At 43.8% G+C, this 22,319-nt stretch overlaps 1 protein-coding gene across 1 annotated transcript; it reads right to left on the bottom strand.

Annotated features, from left to right (window-relative positions):
* Positions 1 to 1,849: 1,849 nt before the first annotated feature.
* Positions 1,850 to 20,102, bottom strand: Sgpp1 (sphingosine-1-phosphate phosphatase 1). Its single transcript, XM_059279710.1, has 3 exons — positions 19,328 to 20,102; positions 7,940 to 8,029; positions 1,850 to 2,704 (listed from the first exon to the last, which is right to left on the bottom strand). Exons 1-3 carry the CDS (start codon positions 19,982 to 19,984, stop codon positions 2,153 to 2,155), a joined length of 1,299 nt encoding a protein of 432 aa, XP_059135693.1. The 5' UTR covers positions 19,985 to 20,102; the 3' UTR covers positions 1,850 to 2,152.
* Positions 20,103 to 22,319: the final 2,217 nt, after the last annotated feature.

Here is a 22,319-nt window from a genome sequence, read left to right on the forward strand (position 1 = left end):
GCTTTAGAGGAAAAGCTGTGAAAACCGAGAAATATTATTTAAAATCTCACCAGGTATTACAGACACTTGTCACCAGGCATAGTGGCACACAACTTTAATCCCAGCACTCAGGAGGTAGAGGCAGGTAGATCTATGAGTTCGAGGCCAGCCTGGTCTACACAGTGAGTTCCAGAACAGCCAGAGCAACACAGAGAAACCCTGTCTCGAATCACCTCTCCCCTCCCACCCCACAAAAACCCAGACATGTACACAAAAGGCAAACAAAATGGAGGTCCTTTCAATCTTGAATTTGGCTTTTATTTTAAAATACATTTAGCATAGAACTGTCATCAAACAAAAAATAATATCACACAAAGAAATAGATTATTTTCAAATTCTTTTTAAGCTACACAAAAAAATTAATAGGATAACAGACCCAAAGCATGGGACCCTCCTTATAATTCAACGCGCTGAGTACACCTTTCAAGAAAGCTGTGCTTCTGCCGGCTTCCAGGCTTCCAGCGTACCGATCGCTTCCTAAGCACCCACTTTCTGCTCCCGGGAGCCAAGGGGCCCAAATTGGTTTGCTTACATTGATCAGATTCCTTTTGGGTAAAAATTACCAGGCCCCTAAATTTTCAATCAGGATTATAAAAATATGAGCTCAAATACTTATGTTGTCCAAAATAGAAACATTTTCCTTCTGAATAATCAAGAGATATTGCACTAAAGTATTAACTCCATACCTGATGCTCATTTATATGGAAAGTTAATTCTCTTCTTTATGAAAAGCTCACTATAAATAAATGTAATGTTAACCTAATTACAATCACACTTCAAAATATAAAGGCAGACAGAAAAAAAATAGTTTACTATTACACTAAAGTTTTCCACTGTAAAAATAATAAGTTGGGAAAATAATAGAATCTAAACTACTGATATTTCACATTTGGATTTTTATCATCTACCGTGGGTTGCTAAAGAGAAGGTATTCAAAGTTAACAGTGGGAAACCCAATCCTTGCCAAATAATTTAGAAAAATGGCTTCTTTACATAGAAACGGTGTACATTGTCTCATCTATAAATTTCAGTTGCATTTCCACTCACAGGAAATATTTACCTGTATTATAAACAATCAAGATATATATTGTTCCTATAACTTGCAACACGCAGAAAAATACCTACAAAAGTGGAAATACGTATCCATTTAACTTTCCAATAAATTAGTGAGAAAATTTAGCTATTCCACATTTCTTCTTTAAAAAAAAAAACACTGAAGAGTTATAGGTCATTTACTTCTATCTGTTAGTTTGATATATATTTTTAAAATATTTGCCTGATTATGTAGCTTAAGATAGAATTAGAGTCTTACTTTTACATCACAGTATACATAGTGTCTCTGAATTCAGCAAAAGAAAGGCACAGTTAGCAAGCAATAAAATCCAGTACCTGAATTCTTAAACTGATGACCAAAACAGTTGAGGGGAAAAAAAAAAGTACATTCAACACAGTGTACAGAACTTTGAAAAGAAAGAAAAAAAGAAATCCAAAGAACAAATTTTCCCGAAAACTTGGTCCATTAAAAATGCCTCCCATGTTCAACATCATGGATAACATGGAAGGGGATGGCAGTGTAAAAGAGGTGGTAAATCAGTATGTGGTAGCATATGGATTCTGTCTGGTAGTTATCAATTCAACTAGGAAATGGCTCCCATAGGAAATAAACGGTAAACCCATTTGTTAATAACAACGTGCCTGCATTAATCCCCAAAATGCAGGCACAACTGCACACTGTTATTGATTTTTCAACACACCCCACAGTTCTTAGGTAAATAATTATATATATTATATATATATATTATATATATAATACATACTAGATACACATTTGCACACTGCATACCTTAATATATATTATATATAACTACAATTTGTAACAGCACAGAACTCTCCAAACATTTTGTGAACATTCTAAACGGCCATATCACTTCTCAGTGCTGAAAGAGCTCAACCCACCCAAAACGTCTGGATGTGCCAAGGGAAAATGCACCGGCTGCAGAATTTACTTGTTTAAGTTAAATTCTTGCAAAAGCCTCTGACCCGAGTGTTACCTGGAGAATAGTTTTAGGTATATCTGGTAGCCTCCTTTCTTATAATAAACAACACTTCCCCATCAAGAGATACCAATGAAGGAAAACACGTAAGGAACCAAACACGTGATGGAGAAACCAACCATCCCATAGGTGATATACCGATACGGTAGCTCCACTTCCATGTGCTGCCTCGCTTGGCGGATATCATCACACGGAATACTGAAGAGTTTACAGGCTAAAGGAATGGTGATCTTCTTCATTACATCCCTCATGATCAGTACAAGTATCATTCCTATGGCGACCCTTAATATGGCTTTTCCAAATAGAGTTGCGGTGAGGGGGGGGCTGGCTAAGGGTAATGTGTGTGGAGAAGGGTCTAATAATAGACCCAGGTTATAAGCAGCATGAGAGCCACACGCAATTCCAGCACCACTGCCCAGAATCTCAGCCGTGTCTCCTCGGGATGTGCTCCAGGTGTCAAGAGTGAAGGAAAAGATGCCCAGAGCTAAGTGAAGCCCGATGATGATGAGCGGAGCATATTTGTAAGTCTGGTTGAAGTTGTCAATCAGGTCCACAAGTGGGTAGAAGATAACTAAGATTAAAATGGTATAGAGGAACCCAGCAATAACGTCCTAGAAAAGATAAAAGTACAGTTAGTATAATGCTATTTTGGGTGTTTAACTTTAAAATAAACCTTACAAACCAACCACGGCATAGTACTAGAACTTGGGCTGGGATGTAGCCCAGTGGGTAGAGTGTTTGCTTGGCATGCATGAAGCCTAGGCTTGATCCCCAGCACTGCAAAAATCAGGCAGAGTAGTATACACCCATAATCCCAGCACTTAGGAAGTAGAGGCAGGAGATCAGAATTTTTTTTTCCCTTTTTTGCTCTAGTTCTAATCACTGATATCCACGGAATCAGATTTATTTATTTAGTTCGTTTTGTTTTTGTTGTTTCAGAGAGGATTTCTCTGTGTAGCTCTGGATGTCCTGGAACTCATTCTGTAGACCAGGCTGGCCTCGAACTCACAGAGATCCATCTGCCTCTGCCTCCGGAGTGCTGAGATTAAAGGCGTGCACTAGCACAACCTGGCCAATAAGAAGGATTTGTTAATAAAAGACGGTTTTTCTAGTTCTGCTCTTTCATTAACTACATGGACGATGTATGTATATTTATAGTCAGGTTCTGAACAATGTGTTGGCTATCGTGATGTTTACATGCAGAAGGAAGACTATATTTATTACTCAAAGAAATGATGCTGTGTGCTGTCGTGAAGCTTATGTTTTGGGGGGAAGACTGGAAATAACAATATTAGTAAGAAAAACTGTAAATATTACAGTTTTAGACAGCTGTAAGTGATGTTAAGACTAGAATCAAAGTCTCCTGTCACAATGGATTTGTGTGTGTTTTCTTTAAACCGTGAATTGGAGGCTGGTTTAGGCTACATAGAGAATTCTAGGCCACTCAAGAGCAAGATACAGCAAGATACAGCAAGACTCTGTATCAAAAAAAAAAAAAACAAAACAAAACAAAACAAACAGGTTTAAAACAAGAGGCTGGAGAGATGGCTCAGTGGTCTAGAGTACTCGCTGCTCTTCCAGAAGACCCAGGTTCAGTTCCCAGCACCGCCCCGCACACAAATACACCTTTACCAAAAAACAAAACAAAACAAAACAAAACAAAAAAAGTGTATTAAGAAATCGAATTTTGAAAGCTATGTTTTGTAATGACTGAAAAAAAAACAAGCAGATATACTAATCTTTTTTGAGGACTAGGAAAGACAGTTGGGGAAATAGATATTAAAAACAAAGTGTTTGCTTTTTGAGTTATATTGATAACAAATTATGTCAGGCACTGAATGAAGAATTTCTTACAAATTGTTTCTCGAACATTACTAGAATGCCCTTAATGCTAGTGACATTAAGGGCAGCCTAGGGTTGTATATGAGTATCTGAGAGCAGTCTGTGGGGTACACTCTACCTACAGTCCGTACTAGTTTCATAGTTAACAGTGAAGACACCAATTGTTATAAAAAAAAATTCAAAACACAATAACTATTTTAAACACTAACATAAATGAGAAGTACAAATTGAAGAAATATTATCAGATTCATAATGTTACAGAACTGGGCCAGGCATGGTAGTGCATGTCTATAATTCCAGCACTCAGAAGGCAGAGGCAGGAGCATCACAGGTCAAAACCAACTTAAGCTACGTGGAACCTTGTCTCAAAAACAAAACGCCAACTGCTGAATATCATCAAGCAATATATTATTGACTGGTAGTGACAGTCATAGTTACTGCACAGAATTATTATCTGCAATACTTGAAAGCTATACCTGACGTTACTATGAAAAGGAAAACTGCCAGGCGTGGTGGTATACGCCTTCAGTATCCACCCACTGAGCCATCTTGCTGGCCCCTGTAGCTACTCTTCTTTATATGTATGTGTGTGTATGTGTTTGCATGAGTTCATGTGCACCACACATATGTAGGAGGAGCCCTTGGAGATCATTAGAGGGCCACAGACCCTGTGGAACTGGGGTTAGACACTTGTGAGTGGATATGTGGGTGCTGGGAATTGAATAATGGAACCCCACCCTGCAGCTATTTTCAATAAGACAAGTTATATGTTCTTTGGGGGCAAACTGGTCATTGAGTAATTAAACAATTAGGGGTGCCTGGCATGATAGCACAGGAAAACAATTCCAACTGCTTGGGGGACTAAGTAAGCTAAGGCAGGAGGACTGACTGTTCAAGGCCAGCTGTGGCTACAGGAGTTCAAGGTCAGCCTGGACAACTTGTCTGTGACGCTGTCTCAAAAGAAAAAAAAAAAAAAAAAGAAAGGTCTTGGCATGTAGCTAGCCTGGCTACATGTGAGGTCCCTAGGTTTAATTCTTGGTGCTGAAATACGTAAAAACAAAGTAACATAAAAATCAAATACATAAAGAGTTAGGCCTGCCGATTCAGGAATTGAAAAGTGGAGATGGCTCAGCAGTTAAAAGAATGCACTGTGTTTGCTGAGGACCCAGTTCAGTTCCTAGCCCATGGAGGGGTCTCATAACTGCCTGCAGCTCCAGCTCCAGGGGTCTAAGGTCTCTGGTCTCTGCAGACTCCTGAAGTCATGTGCGCACACATGCCCCCCACATACACATAATTAAAAAAATAAAGTAAATCTTAAAAAAGATAAAACTAATGGCAATATTATTTTTACCCCAGATGATTCAAGAATAGATGTAATCTGGTATATAAAGAGTACACTGGACTCAGCAGAAATGTTTGATCAATCACTAAACATTTTTGTTTTTGAGACAGGGTCTCCTCATATAGCCCTGGTTGGCCTGTAACTCACAATGCAGACCCAGGATGGTCACAGAGATCTTCCTGTCTCTATCTCTTGAGTGCTAGGATTAAAGATGTACGCATGGCTATATTTTCAATTTTAAAGAACAGTATTTTTGAGATCATATATTCAATAATCAGATATTTATTCCTCTTGGAATGATAATAAATTTAGAGAGAAAAGTAAACTTTCCCTAAGAAATATTAGCAATTCACTTTCTTCACTAAAAAAAAAAAAAAAAAAAAAGCCAGGCGGTGGTGGCGCACACCTTTAATCCCAGCACTCGGGAGGCAGAGCCAGGAGGATCTCTGTGAGTTCGAGGCCGGCCTGGGCTACCAAGTGAGTTCCAGGAAAGGCGCAAAGCTACACAGAGAAACCCTGTCTCGAAAAAAAAACAAAACAAAACAAAACAAAAAAAAAAAAAAAAATGTGTGACCCGGGCTGGAGATACGCTTTGTTCGTAGAGTACCTGATGGGTATGTCCAAGACCCTCAGTTCAACTCTCAGTACAACAAAAAGATTAAAAACACTCTAAGCTGGGCGGTGGTGGCTCACGTCTTTAATCCCAGCACTTGGGAGGCAGAGCCAGGCGGATCTCTGTGAGTTCGAGGCCAGCCTGGGCTACCAAGTGAGTTCCAGGAGAGGCGCAAAGCTACACAGAGAAACCTTGTTTGGGGGGGGGGGGGGAACAAAAACAAAAAAACACTCTAAATATCAGGTAATCCCAGCACTGGGGAGGCGGAGGCAGGTGGATCTCTGTGAGTTCTACAGACCTAGTTCCAGGACAGCCAAGGCTACATACACAAAGAAACCCTATCTCAAAAAACAAAAACAAAACAAGCAAACAAACCAAGTGTAGTCTGATTATAAAATAGGCAGAGTGGGGAGAATACCAATATTTCTACAGCCATGAAATAAGCTACGGAGATCTTGCTACAAGTAGAGCACTGTCAGAACACAGAGCAACAATGGAACCATGTGAGAATTCTACGTGCTTGCGAGAAAACAAGTCTTGTGACCTCAGTTGCTTCAAAACACGGAATGGTTCTTGGAATGTGTTTGCGCTCCTCCCAGGTGTGGTGGATAGAGTGCGCTGACTTCAGCTGTTGCTATTCACGCGCCTCTAAGGAGAGACAGGTTTCTGACACAATTAGCTTGTCCTTGTTGCTTAGAGACAGCGTGGACTCCCAAACATGTTAATCAGGTGACCTTTCCTAGCCCTCTGGTGCTCCCTCTGAATAAAGTTGGCTACTTCATGAGACTTTCGTCTGCCTCTTTTTTTTTTTTTTTTTTTTTGAGGGTGGCGGGTTTCGGGACAGGGTTTCTCTGTGTAACAATCCTGGCTGTCCTGGAACTCGCTTTGTAGACCAGGCTGGCCTCAAACTCAGATCCTCTGCCTCTCAAGTGCTGGGATTAAAGGCGTGAGCCCAGCCAGGCTCATCTGCCTCAATTTTAGGCCCCACTCCCCCAGGTTCACGACATCAACTAGAGCTGTAAATGGACCATTCTAAAAATAACAAGAAAAAAAAATCAGTATAACCCATCAGAAAATGTATGATTTCATAAATTAGTTCACTTTTGCCATCTTTTTATTTGATCCTCCATTTACAAGCTAATATGCAATAAATCCCTAGAATGTCTTATTGGATCCTGAGGGTGGAGAGACAAACACACTGATATGATCTGAAGAACTGACAGTCCACTGTGGGGTGGCCGAAAGGCAGAAGGAGTCCAGTTCAGGGCGAAGGGGAGAAGAGGCACCTGACCGCTCTTGAGAAAGAGAAGGGAGAGGTATGAAAGGCTTTGAGGAGCACCTACAGAGAGCGGAGCACATGGGACAGGGAAGCAGGCAGGAGACAGGAGAGGCATCCCACCAAGGGTTCCGCATGCCTGAAGCTTCTGAAGCATGCTCAGCATTGCAGGGAAAAGCGAAATACAAGGTCTGACATATCGGCACGCCACAGGTCCTTATGCTGATAGTTTTACAAAATGAGGACTACTTACAAGCTGTATTTTCTCATTCCGGCTTTGTCAGAAATGTTTTCTCCTGCCTATCTATCAAAAGCAGCTCGCTCGTCAAGAGCCAAGGTTCCATTAATGCCTGTCTTGTAAAAATTTCATGTAGATCTTTTAATCTCCCACAGCCAGTAAAACTCTTGTTTACACAAAGCCCTTCCCCCGTTCCTGGACCTTGATGGCCTGGAGGGCCTGACTCCTTCCCCCATTTCCTTTGAACCAGTGTTGAGATCAGCCCATGCCGAAAGACAGAGATGGTGCCCCAGCCAGTGCGGGGAGACACAGCCACACCTGGGTCAGAATAAAAACCTAGTGAACTCTCAGCAGCTGGTCTGGGTTCTGGCACACTCTTTTTACAGAAAGACATTGCCGTGCCAAGGTACTCTTGCTCTGTCCGTGTGTTCCTTTGTACGACAACAGGTCATATCATCATTGGTCTTCAGTTTGCAAAGTTTTCTTCTGCCAGGGTCAGAAAAGAACAACTATGAAGGACAGCCTCTTTTCTTACCAGGATGGAGTGCATTCCCATGTAGACTCTGCTCAGGCAAACCAGAGAACTCCAGCAGGGAATGAGAATCAGCCCGTACAGAAGAGGGTACTAAAGGAGAGAGAGAAAATGAAGTGAAGACAGATACAAACAAGCAAATTAAAAAAAAAAAAAACAACAAAACACCACCACCATGCTATAAAACCCTATCAATACTGTAGGCTTTCTATCCCCCTTGTCGTTCCCAGTGCCTAAGGAGGCGCGGCCCACGGCAACACTGACAAAATGCTTTTGCAAGGATGGCTGAGCCAATGAAGTCAATGACAGGTCCCGTTGTCCCATCCCTCTTGGTGGGAAGTGGCTCATCCTGGTTGACTGTCCAGACCTGGAGGACAGGTAGGAGACACCTTAACCACCACCCGAATCCGGTCTATATAAGCACCCTGACTTCCCTGGGAGGAAGACTGGCACTCTCACTCTCTCCCACCCAGGAGTGGCTGCCATTTACAAGCTGCAGTGTGGTGTTTTCCCTCCCCAATTAGTTTTCAACTTCTGTGCTCTCCATTACATTTCAAATGGCAATCCCATTGAGGAAAATGTTGGTGGGAATCGAGCATGGTGACACATGCCTGTGATTTCAGCACCGGTTTGAGGCCAACCTGGTGGTCTACACAGTGAGTTGCAGACCAGCCAGGGTTACATGGCGAGCAGGCTGCTCTTGGAATCAGCTGGCTGTGGGAAGGGAAACGGGATGACGGGATGACGGGGAGCAGAGTTAACCCGGGAAGAGCGTATTTGGGCGGTGTGTGTGCCCCATGACTTCGCGTTCCTCAATGAAACTGAAGACAAGCAGTGGCTGGAGGAGCAGAGTGCAAAGGGGTTCAATTCCAATACGCAAAACGCTGAGGCAGGAGGGTTGCTGAAGTTTGAAGCTAGCCTGGGCTACATAGTGAGATGCTGTCTTTAAAAAGGGCTGAGGGGGAGGGGGGATGACCAAAGTACAAATTAGTAAGTCCCTTACATTATTTCCAAGTGCACACGGATGTGTGCCCAAAGATTCTATGACACCCTAAACAATTTTTCTTACGGGGCTAGGGATAGACCCCAGGGCCTTGGCCGAGCAGGGCATGTGCCCCACCACACCTGGCTCTCCCAGATGCATTTGTTGGTTGGTTGGTTTTGTTTTCTTGAGACAAGGTCTCATGCAGCCCAGGCTGGTCTCAAACTCACTGTGGACGGACCGATAACAGGTACTGGGATTACAGGCGTGAGCCGCCAGCCTGGTTTAGGGCCTTTTCATCTCACAACACTGTTAACTTTTTCATTGCACGGCCTTGATAACAAGGAAACCCAAGTGAACGTTTCCTTCAGTTATTCTACAAAATGGTTTTCTTCAGCCGGACACGCTTTCCTGGCTGCTTATCACACATGATCAGAACTGTCTGGTACACTGTGGCGCCTTCCATGGGAGGGAGCGAAAAGAGCCAGTAAAACGACTTGCAATTAAAGCAATTTCAAAAACTGTCTCTAAAAATACTTCTTTTTTTGAGACACCAGAGATTGAACCAACGGCTGAGTACCAGGGAGCGTTCTATCGATGAATTACACTCCAACCCTTTTAAATACAATTTAATTTGTTCAGAATAATTGCAGTATGGGACAAAGACAGACAGCAGGGGGAAAAAACACAGTTTTGAGTTTTGGTAAGTACACAGCCTATCACACAGCAGGGCAACGGTGGCTCACCAAGGACAGATTTCTCTTGTTCTTGTATTCTGCTAATGAAGTGAAAGTTGTAGTCTGTGTGGGAAGCATGTCAGTATGTGAGAGACCATACACAATACACACGTTCACAGACAATGACTGGGCAATTCTCGGAGTCTACACTAAGGACAGAAATGTGGGTAAGGACTCACTTATCAAAACTGTCACAAGATGATTTACACCATGCTGCGGAGTGGTAGACACAGAGGGGCTCATTATCTTTGTCTGTATATGGGAACAGTGTCAACAGCACTCACTGGTCACAGACACAGACCCACTGCCTGCCATTTACAAAATGCATTTACTGGAAGTCTCAAATGTGAACGACGAAAATCAACTTAAATTGTATTGGACGAGAAAAAGCAGCTATAGCAAAGTCCCAGAGTATCCCAGAGAACCCTCGCTCGGAAGAGACACCAGCTGTATGCACAGCCATATCCCACATAAATGCTGCATTTTCTTTTTTTCCTGAGACAAGCTTCTGGGCTCTCGAGTCCACAAGGCAGAGGAAGGCTTCTGAGTTTGCCTCTTCCCAGGTGCAGGGACCAGCTTCCATGTCCTTACACGCCCAGGAGCAAGCTGACCTGGGGAAGAGAGGGCTACCTGATAGGTAAGGGGTTTTTACAGGGCTGTGAGCTAGGCTGACTGCGTCTGTTTCTTCAGCTGTGGGACCCTGGGGTGGCCACAGCATATTCTTCCATCTCAGGCTTTTCCTGTCTAAATGGAGGGATCTAATATTTAGGACAGAAATAAGCCTACAGTGTAAAAATCATCTTTGAGGAATATAAAAATATTTTATTTGGGAAGCTGGTGCAGGTGGATTGCACAAAGTAAGTCTGGGCTAGAGGAAGTAAATTAGCAAGAAAAGGCCTTAAAATAAAAGGGGGGGGGGAGAAGGCCACAGTTATCTCAGTGGTAGAGCGCTTGCCTGGCACATGTGAGGTCTGGTTCATTCTATAGCACTGTGTAGGAATTAAACAGTTTCGTGACATGCTTCAGCCATGGTTCTCCAGAGAAATAACCTATAGAACATGTGTATACATTACAATATAGAAAGAAATTTACATTGAGGAGCTAGCTCAAGCTACTGTGGAGTCTCACAAGTCCAGATCCAAGGAAGAACTGAGATGTGGCTCAAATTTGAAGGAATCTGGTAGCAAAATTCTCTCTTACAGGGCAAGCCCGACTTCCTGAGTTCAAAACCTGGAACCTACAGATGGAGAGAACTGTCTCCCACCAAGTTGTTCTCTGACTTCCACAGACACACATTAATACACACACACACACACACAACAAATGAATAAATTAATAGATACATATGCTTGAAAATTTTTTTAGCTAGGTGTACTGGCATATGCCTTTAATCCAAGCACTTAGGAGGCAAAGGCAATTGGATCTCTGTGAGTTTAAGGCCAGCTCGGTCTACACAGTGAGTACCAGGACAGGCAAAGTTATGTAGAAAGAGCCTATCTCAAAAGCAAACAAACAAACAAACAAACAAAAGCCCCACAAAAAAAACACAAAATAACAACAACAATAATAAATTTAAAAATAAAAATAAGCCAGGCAGTGGTGGTATGTGCCTTTAATCCCAGCACTCAAGAGAGAGAGGCAGGAAGATCTCTGGGTTTGAAGCCAGCCTGGTCTATAGAGTGAGTTCTAGGACACCCAGGGCTACACAGAGAAACACTGCCTTAAAATAAATAAATAAATAAATAAATAAATAAATAAATAAATAAATAAATAAAATACCCGGGCATTGGTGGTGCACACCTTTAATTCCAGCATTTGGGAGGCAGAGGGAGGCGAATCTCTGAGTTTGAGGCCAGCCTGGCCTAAAGAGTGAGTGTCAAGACAGCCAGGGCTGTTTATATGGAGAAACTCTGTCAAAAGAAGTAAATAAAATAAGAATTTAAAAAAAAATCAGTCTTGCCGGGCCGTGGTGGCACACGCCTTTAATCCCAGCACTCAGGAGGCAGAGGCAGGCGGATCTCTGTGAGTTCAAGGCCAGCCTGGTCTACAGAGTGAGTTCTAAGACAGGCTCCAAAAGCTGCACAGAAAAACCCTGTCTCGAAAAACCAAAAAAAAAAAAAAAAAAAAGCCAGTCTTTTGCCAGCCCCATCACAAAATGTAATCTGAAACTGGGTGTGGTGGTGCCCACCTTTAACCCTAGCTCTCAGAAAGCAGAGGCAGGTGGGTCTCTGTAAGTTTGAAGTCAGCCTGGGCTACAAAGTGAGCCTTGTCAGAAAATACAATAATAAAATAATAATAATAATAATAATAATAATAATAATAATAATAAATAAAAAATAATCTGCTTTAGTGAAAGTTTACTGGAAATAAAAACATTAATTTTATCTAAAAGTGTACCTTTACAGAAGCATCTAGATCACTGGTCAAAAATCTGTACACAGTGGCATAGCAAAATGACATAGGAAACTAAGCATCACCCATTCTATGGAACAAAAGCAGTAAGCACGACATATAATGTGGTCTTAATGATATTAAATGTAGAATCATGAACTTGATATACAATATGGTCCCAACCGCTTCCAAATCCTAAGGAAACAGGCATGCCAGCAGTCAGCCATCTTTTCTTAGCCTCTGCCAGCCTGTGAGTCTCAGCGCTTGTACTGAATTTACCCATGCTCCTAGCTCCTCCATCTCTCTTGCTTTCACTTCTGGCTTTGTCTGTGGCGTATTCTTTTCACAGTACCGTCTCATCTAACTGTGCCCTGCACACCCACGGTGTGGCCCTAGAGGCATGCTCATGCCACTCCCCTGACCATCAATATTTGAGTCTAGTGTGGACGCTTGGCCCCGATTAGGTGGAGCTAGTGGCTGGAGAGTCTGCGGTCTGACAGAACTTGTAAATAATGTAGAGCTGGATGAGGCGGACACATGCAAGTACAGGCAGAGACTCCTTCCACAGCCTGGCCTCAACCTCTCAAGTGGCCCAGCAGCACTTCCTCGATCTTGGTTTCTATAAAATCAACTTCCTCCTTTTGCTTAACCTAGTCCAGATGCATTTGTTATGAGAACCCTGCATATACATGCATGCACACACCTAGTTACACCCCCTCCCCTCACTTTCTCTCTCTCTTTAGAAAGGTACTCCCTTATGCACCCCTGGTTGGCCTGAAACGAGCTATATAATCTAGGCTGGCCTCAGATACACAGAGATCAGCCTGTTTCTGCCTTTTGAGTGTTGGGATTAAGGAAGTGTACCACCATGTCTACCTTACCTTAGATATTTCTAAGGCAGCTTTTTCAAAGAGACTTTACTTATTTTATGTGTGAGAGAATTTGTCTGTGTGGGGACAAGTGCCTATACATGCATATGGAGAACAGAAGAGGGTGTCATTAATTTCTACCACTCTCTGCCTATTCTTTGAGGCAGGGTCTCTCCCTGAACCTGGGGCTCATGTTTTTCTCAGCCAAGGTGGAAGCTAGCAAGCCTTAGCAATTCTGTCTCTGCTCCCGCTAGGAGTTTGGGGTTACAGGCATGCGCAGGATGCCCAGGCTGCTGTGCGTGCTAGGATCCAAACTGTGGTCTTCATAATTATAATGCAAGTGCTCGTAAATGCTGAGCCATCTCTGCAACTCCCTAAGATATCTTCTTATCTCTCAGACGGCCACTTAGAGTCTTTTTTTCTTTATCTACTCTTTAAATGTTGATCTCTCTCTCTCTCTCTCTCTCTCTCTCTCTCTCTCTCTCTCTCTCTCCATGTATGTGTGCATCTGCATCTGCATGGGGAAACCCAGAGGACAACCATGGACGCTGATTTTCGGGACAGCCATCTATGTTTTGTTGAGATACTGCTCTCACTGGCCTGTCACTCACCAAGGGGCTTACAGGCTGGCCAGGGGGTTCTAGAGATCTACTTGCCTGTCTTCCTGGTGTTGAGATTATTGCTTGTGCTGAATTTACCCATCATGCCCGGCAGGGTGTTTATTTTTTAAGATGTATTTCTTAGTCATATGCCTGCCTGAAAGGATTTGCACCTGAGTACAGGTACTCTTGGGAGCCAGAAGAGGGCGCCAGATCCCCCGGAGCTGGAGTTACACTGGAGAAGCTGGGATAAGTTGGGTCCTCTGCAAGAGCAGTATGAGCTCTTGATGGCTGGACCATTTTTCCTTCTTGCTTTTGATACACACTTTACAGAGTCCTTAAATATTGGTATCTTAAAAGGTATTTGGTTGGACCCTGCATTCTTCTCATTGTGTGTCCTTTCAGGACAATATTCCACTCACGTGATTCTACGTGTAGGTTAAGTGCTGGCACCAAATCCGTGCGCATCTTTCACGGACAGAACTGCCTCTTTGATCACTGCAGGTGGCTGTGTTAAAGATGTCAAAGGCTCCAGCTCCTTGGTGACAGCTGTCCTCTCCTCAATACGAGATGTTTCTGTTGTGGTGGTGTTTTGTTGTTATTGTTGTTGTGGGCTTTTTGGGGTGTGATCAGTTCCTATAAGTTTTAGCTACAGACAAGAACATTTTGAGATTCATACAATTTTCATGTCATAAAATACACTTTTGGCTCCTTCTGAATTCCTTTTTTTTTTTTCCAGGGGGAGGGGGGATCAAGACAGGGTTTCTCTGTGTAGTTTTGGAGCCTTTCTTGGAACTCACTCTGTAGCCCAGACTGGCCTTGAACTCACAGAGATCCGCCTGCCTCTGCCTCCAAGTGCTCGGATTAAAGGCTGCGCCACCACCACCTGGATTTCCTTCTTAATTCTTTAAACACATAAAATCCGTTCATACTTCACAGGCCATTAAAAAAAACAACCACCAGACTGCAGAACTGGGGTACAGCACAAGTTCATGCTTAGCACATGAGGCCCTGGGTTCAATTTCCAATATCATCAAAGCCAAAATAAAACAGAGCAAAGCCGGGCAGCAGGCCACTGTTTGCTAGGAAGAACTGACAGCAAGACAGATTCCTATCATCTCTCCCTGGAGCTGGTAAAACAACCTTCTCTGTGAGCTGCTTTCCCTGTCCCCAGTGATCTAGAACTTTCCCTGGGCTAGAGACAGAAGATTCTTCCCAAAATACCAACCTACTCCACTTGATATAACAATCATATTTGTTGTCTCCCAGGCCTGTGTGCAGAGCCTGCCATACTGCATAGAAGTGATGACAAATTGATAAGTTTTTATTTGTTAAATCTAGCATTATCTTGATTAGAGCTCTTTCTTGAACAGGAGAATAAATATATATAATTATAATGAAAGAAATATATTTGTCATTACTCAGTTGACATGATTTCCTCTGTAATGAACACATGGGAATGTCTGTACAAATTAATAAATTAATGGAAAGTTCAATAAGGACACTGTAGCTGAGTCTAATGTATAATATAATCTCTTATATTTTTATACCATTCATGATAGTAACAAAAATGTGGCCGGGTGGTGGTGGCACACACCTTTAATCCCAGCACTGAGAAGCAGTGAGTTTAAGGCCAGCCTGGGCTACAGAGTGAGTTCCAGGAAAAGCTTCAAAGCTACACAGAGAAACAAAACAAAACAAAAAAAGAAGTAACTAGAAGTAAACCTCAATTTTTGGGGGGAACTATTAAAAAAAAATAATGAAAAAAAAAACAAGTAATGAGTATATCTGCCTTATTCATAGCTCATCATAGCTCAGATTCACTAGTGTAACACTATCAATAATCTTCAACTTACAATTTCATTGCAACTTCAATAAAGTTCAACATCTTGGGGGGCAATTCTTTAAAATATATACTAAGAGTTGGGTATGGTGGTACAGACCTGTAATTGTAGGGACTTGGGAGGGTGAGACAGGAGGATTCCAAGTTGGAGACCAGCCTGAGCTACAGAGTGAGTTCAAGGCTAACTGGGCAACTTAGCAAGATCCTGCCTCAAAATGGAAAAGGATTAGACCTAAAACACACACACACACACACACACACACACACACACACACACACACACTCACACAAGCAACACTAAATAGACGCAGCCCTGGTTTCAACACTCAGTACCATGAAACAAACAAAATAAACGGAAAGCAAAGATTCAAATTAGCAACGAGAAACTCAAAGATAGACCGATAAGATACTTCACTTGAATTGGTATCAAGATATGGTCAAAAAGAATAGAAGGAAGTAAGATAAAGGGGCTGATAATGAAGTAGACAAATGCACCAGTTGTATAGAACAGAGAAGCCAGAATCAAAACCGCACATATCAAGGAACTTGATTAGCAATGGATGTGGCATTACAAATAGATGAAAAAAAGATAAGCTACTCAAAATTGATACTAGGGCAGTCAATTATCTATGTGGAAGAAATTACACCAGATTCATTTCTCAAATAAAACCAATGAAAAATAAATTAAATAGCTCAATTCCTAGTACCAAGAATAACAATAATGATGGTGATTTTAGTTTTATTTATATATATATATATATATACATATATATATATATATACATATACAAATATATACATATTTGATTTTTCAAGACAGGGTTTCTCTGTGTAACAGTCCTAGCTGTCCTGGGACCTGCTTTGTAGACCAGGCTGGCCTCGAACTCACAGAGATCTGCTGGTCTCTGCCTCCCAAGTGGTGGGATTAAAGGCATGCGCCACCATCACCCTGCACTTTTCCATATTTTTATTATGTTTATCAATGGGGAGGGGAGGAAATGTTAAAAGCATAAATGGAGGTCATAGGCTCTCTCCTTCCACCATACAGGCCCTGGGAACAAATTCAGATCATCAGGTTTGTCACTGGGTGCCTTTACCCAACAGGTTAAGATAGTAGGGCCATGAGTTCCAGGCCAGCCTGAGCTACACTGCAAGACCTTGTCTTAAAATAATAATAATAGTAATAGTAATAATAATAATAATAAATATCCAGGCACGGTGGTGTGTACCCCATGTCCCAGTTACTGAAGAAGCTCAAGTCTAGTTCAGAGTCAGCCTGAGAGACAGCAAGATCCCATCTCAAAACCAAAACAAACCCCAATAAACAGACCAAGGAAACGAAAATAGACATCCAAACAAAATCTTGTATAAAAATTATTAGAAACAGCGTTCCTCAAAACAACCAAAAATGGCGCTGGAGAGATGACTGAGCAGTTAAGAGCACTTATTGCTCTATCAGAGGACCCGGGTTTGGATCCCAGCACCTTTATCATAATAGTTCACAGATGACTACAATTCCAACTCCAAGGGATCTCATGGCCCTTTCTGACTACCAGGGGCACCTGCATACACACATGTACATACATACACACACACATACACAAAATAAAATAAATCATCAAAAAAAATAAATAAACCCATCCAAATATAGTGACACATGCCTGTCTGTAATCACAGCATTTGGAGGCTAATATAAGAAGATTATAGGTTGAGGAGTGACCTCCTCTATACTGAGTTCCAGGCCAGTCAGGCTACGCAATTAATCAATCAGTGAACAAACAAATCTGAATGGCCTCCAACTGATGAAAGAATAAGTAAAGGCAATACATGCATCTAATGAAACATTATTCACTAATAAAAAAGAAGTCCTGGATATATGCCACAATATGAACTTTAAAAAGCTGCTGAGATTCTGGGCAGCACTGGCGCATGCCTTTAGTCCCAGCACTCGAGAGGCAGAGCTAGGCAGATCTCTGTGAGTTCGAGGCCAGCTTGATCTACAGAGCGAAATCCAGGACAGGCACCAAAACTACACGGAGAAACTCTGTCTCAAGAAAAAAAGAAAAAAGAAAAAAAAAAAGCTGCTGGGGAGGTGAACTGTTAAAAAAATGTATACTCATGTATGAAACTGTTAAAAGAATCTTAAGAATACTAAGTGAAAAAAGTCACAACAGGCTACATAGCGTATGTTTCCACTAGTATGAAAATGCTCACAATAGGAAAACCTATATACATACAGTGGGATGGTAGTTGCCTAGAGCTGTTTGAGACTAGATGATTTCTATAACCCTGTCCAACTGCACTCGGGAGACAGAGACAGGCAGATCTCTGAGTTGGAGGCCAGCCAGAGCCACAGTGAGACCCTGCCTAAAAACAAACAAATACACACTAGACTATAAGCTTAGCCTGATTATTCAAATGGCCTTGATTGAAAGCTATATCTCATAAACAATTCAGCAGTACTATTTTCAGACTTCCTATTAGCATGTGTCCTGAATAACTGAAGAGCAAAATCCAACACCTCTCTCTCTCTCTCTCTCTCTCTCTCTCTCTCTCTCTCTCTCTCTCTCTCTCTCTCTCTCTCTCGGCAGTATTAGCAGCAAAAGTACTCAGGGAGGAGGCAGTAAAAAGTCCCCTGATCACTAAGACAAACAGTAGCACACATGTACATAGTAAACAGCATGCCAAACACATTGCCAATCTTGCTGTCTGGAATATTTAGATCCGATGGGGACTTTTAGATATTTTTTCCACCCAGAACAGGCAGCAATGCTTTGCAATCTCAGTGTGACTAAGGATCACCAGGGAGGGGTTAAGTAGGAAAGAACTTTCTATGCTAGGCTTCCCTCCTCCATCCGTCATTCTTCCTGGGTGCATGCCTGATTTCTGTTACTATAAAAGAGATGCTCTGAACAGTAGAGGGAGGCGGGGATTTCAGATAAGATTTACTCATACTGAAACTCAGCGTGGGCAAAGCAGGCCTATAAGGAGTTTTACAATACAGTGGGCATTTCCCAATTCCGTGTGATGAAAGGTTAAAAGAGGAAATGAATTTCCCCAGAGTCTCCAGAACTGTGTACTTTATTCTTAAGAGAGTTGTCCGAAAGACTAACAAACAATACAATTTAAGGTAGATAATGGAGGGCAGTAGTCTATATTTTGCTTCCATGTTTAAGATTAGATTTTTAGACTCAAGTATCACTTGCACACCCTAGGGAGCTCAAGATGAGGAAGCCAAAGGAAGCAGGCAAAATAAAAATGACTACCGTTAAAAAACACCTTGATGGTCAAGTTGCTCCCGCTGTCTGTCATATACGATTATAATCAATCCAACTCCTCTGGCTGCGAAACGGTGCATGGTTACAGTTACCGCCACAGAAACAGTGTAGCAACTAACAATCGGCTCTCCAGATCCGAGAGAAAAGTGAAGTACGTGTCTCAACAAACCAGCAACCAATCCTTTAAAGAACGAACTCACCAAGACTCTGCTCCATTCCCTTTTGGCTTTTCTTTAACTCCTCGTGCTTGACTGCTGGAATGTGCCTGTGTCGGAATTACATTACTGTTCTGCAAACACTGTCTAAGTAAGTTAACGACTTCACATCTGAAACACCATGTTTTGCAGCGAGACTGGGTCTTGGTTACCGAGTGTTTCATTTTAAGAAAAAGGCATCACTATTACGCATCAGACGAACTAAGTTTAAAAACTCAGTCGAAGCTCAAGGAAATGCACAGCACGGAAAGTGTTTCCTGGGTTGGGGGTGGGGAGGCTAAGAAACTATATTTAACTGTATTAATACGGTTTAGTGGTCAAGTCCCTAGATTTCCGCCATCACTTAATTTTCTAGAACTCTGACAGGGCCTGCTTGTGGGTACTGTGCGAACCCGGGGGTTCGCAAATTGGAAGAGGCAAATTAAAACAAGTGCAGAGAGCACCAGGAACTGGTCTGAGCCGAGGGGCGCAGCGTACCTGCCAGCGGCCGTAGGTGAGCAGGACCATGGCGATGGGGATGGCGGTGCCGGACATGGCATGCGTGGAGGGCATGCTGTACTCTGAGTTGTAGAAGATCTCCAGCTTGACGACGGGCGGCGAGGCCGGCCGCGGCCAGCGGATGATGTCCTTGGTGCACTGGCCCAGGTACATGACCAGCACCCAGATGATCACCAGCCTCCGGCCCACAAAGGGATCGAGGTTCCAGATCCAGAAGGGGAAGAAGAAGATGTAGAAGAGCTCGTTGCCCAGCTCGGTGCCGAAACAGAACAGGTAGTAGAGCGGCCAGTTGCTCACCCTGGTCAGCTCGCCCTCCTCACCCGTCAGCGAGTTGCGGCGCAGCGAGCCCGCGCGGCGGGGCCCGGCTGGGCCCGGCTCGGCAGGCAGCCCGTTGCGTACGCCGTTGGGGGCGCCACGGCAGTCAGGCTTGGCGGGGCCGGGGCTGCGCTCCGCGCCCGGCTGCTGTCCCCGTCGCCGAGGGTTCCCCGCGGCCCCGCGAACCTCGCTCTCCCCATCCTCGCCCTCCGCGGGGCTGCCGAGCGGCGCCTCCACCCCACACAGTCGCTGGAAGCTCGCCACCCGCTGCGGCTCCTGCAGACGGACAGCCAGCAGCGCCAGCCGCTGCCCCAGGGACATGGTCGCGGGCCACTAGGGAATTGATCGGGACACGCGCTCCCCGCCAGTCACAGCCGCCACGGCTCCTAGCGCCACTCGCTCGAGGCTGCCGGCGACCGCGCCAACAGGCCGCAGCGGCCGCCGCGCGCGCCCTGCGCCCCGCGCGCCCCTCCCCTGGCGCGCTCCCCGCCCCGCGCGTTCACGGAGGCGCGCGCAGCCCGGAGCTTTCGCCGAAGTCACGCCTCCCGGTCTCCCGCCCGGGTTCCCCGCGGGCTGCTGTGCGTAGATCAGCACGGTCCTAGGCAGGGCTGGTGACCCAGGAGCCGCAGGTTTTATTGGTCGGGAATCAACTGGGGCGTGATGAATGGAGGTAAATAACCGCCGAGCAACCGGAATCGTCCGACTCACGTCATTAATTAGCAACTAATTTCAGAGTTGTCTCGGATGGTTGATGTCCGGAAAGCCACGTGCCAATTGACCAGGGGTGGCAAGATTAGAAAGATGTAGATATCCAGGACACAGCCTGGGTATGTGATCGCCCATACAGCTGTGGTCTGCAAGTGAAAAGCCAGTCGCCTACAAAGTTAAACCAGGCTCTCTGTCGTCACTCATCACGTATGTACCTTAAGTGAACTTAAGTGTAAAATTTTCTAAATGAATTCTAACACCTACCAAGATTGCACAGAGCATATAATTTATGGGGGAATGCAGCATGGGGAATTCTGAGGGTGGTTTTTCGTTTTGTTTTCTTTTTTTGTTGTCATTGTTTTTCTTGTTTTGAACCATGGTGTAGTCTAGCCTAGATTGGTCTCAACTTTGCAGTGGAGGTGAGGCTGGCCCTGAACTCCTGATCCTCCCAAGAGCTTGTACAGGCACGTGTCGCCATTTCAGGTTTGAATTTTGAATTGGAGAGGCTTATTTAGAATTTAGAATCTTAACTTTTCTGTCTTGCAAGTTACAAACTTGACGTCTAGATGGAACCAATTTTATTAAAAGATTTCAAAGTTTTAATTCCAGAAAGTTATTTTAGGCAAGGCAAATGAATGCCTATAATTAAAGACTGAACTACTTCCAAGAAACAGGCTGAAAAATGTTCCATGCTGGTAAGTCATTAGAAATAGTTTCATTTGCCAAAAAGCCAGGAGGTGGTGGCACACACCTTACTCCCAGCGCTTGAGAGGCAGAGGCAGGTAGATCCCTGAGTTAGAGGCCATAGAGTGACTGGTTAGTTAGGTCTACAGAGTGACTTCTAGGATAGCCAGGGCTACACAGAGAAACCCTGTCTCCAAAAACCAAATGTGTGTGTGTGCGTGTGTATAAATATACATGCATCTGTACTTTTTATTTCCCGAGAAAGACTACTCCCACCTCCTTCCATTCCGCTTGCTGAAGTCACAGAGAGAGGAATTCCTCATTGCCCTGGCCTTGGAATTGCTGCAAGTGTGGAGCGTGAGGTGATGGTACACACCTGTAATCCCAGCACTCGGAGGTGGAGATGGGAGGATTTGGAGTTGGAGGCAAACTGGGGCTACATAACAAGATACTGTATCAAAACAAGTAAGTAAAAGTGTTCACAGCGCAGTAAAGGAGACAAAGTATGAAAAGAGAGATCCTGGGGCTGTAGGGTAGGGTACAAAGTAACCACTGTTTACGGAGGGTGTTACTGCTTACCTAGCAAGCAGGAGGCTTGAATTCGGTTCCAGGACACACACACACATACACACACACACACACACACACACACACAGAGAGAGAGAGAGAGAGAGAGAGAGAGAGAGAGAGAGAGAGAGAGAGAGAGAGAGAGAGAATAGTGTTGATGTTTCTGAAGAATATAGACCATCATTATAAACTTTAGCATTTGCTGAAAATTTATAATAAGACATGCTGTGCTGGCCAGGAACTTGCTGTGTAGACCAAGCTATCCGACTGAGGCCAGTGGGACAAACACTGCCACATACACATGCGTGCACTTAGAAGTGACGCTCTGTGCTGCAATGACATCCTCCACAGCTGGGGACACATGGACCCAGGGACATGTTGTGACCGGTCCAACTTCAGGAGATTCTACTGGACCCAACTTCCAACTGCTGAGGTAACGGGTGTTGGCTACAACTGGACATTTTGTTTGTGTTGAAACAACCTCAGGCCAGCCTGGTGTAGAGAGCTAGTCCAGGACAGGCTCCAAAGCTACAGAGAAACCCTGTCTCCAACCCCCCCCCCCAAAAAAAAGAAACAACCTCAGACTACCAAATTGTAGGGTTACAGGATGAACCACCATGCATTGTGTGTGTGTGTGTGTGTGTGTGTGTGTGTGTGTGTGTGTTTGCTACAAGGTCTTACTATGTAGCCTGGATAC

Source organism: Peromyscus eremicus, chromosome 14, assembly GCF_949786415.1.
Source record: "Peromyscus eremicus chromosome 14, PerEre_H2_v1, whole genome shotgun sequence".
Lineage (NCBI taxonomy): Eukaryota > Metazoa > Chordata > Mammalia > Rodentia > Cricetidae > Peromyscus > Peromyscus eremicus.

Coding starts and splice junctions, on each gene's coding strand:
- Sgpp1 (XM_059279710.1), bottom strand. CDS start 19,984: ATGTCCCTGGGGCAGCGGCTGGCGCTGCTGGCTGTCCGTCTGCAGGAG. Junction 8,030..19,327: donor TCACCTACGGCCGCTGGCAG/GTACGCTGCGCC, acceptor TCTCTCCTTTAG/TACCCTCTTCTGTACGGGCT. Junction 2,705..7,939: donor TGGGAATGCACTCCATCCTG/GTAAGAAAAGAG, acceptor TATCTTTTCTAG/GACGTTATTGCTGGGTTCCT.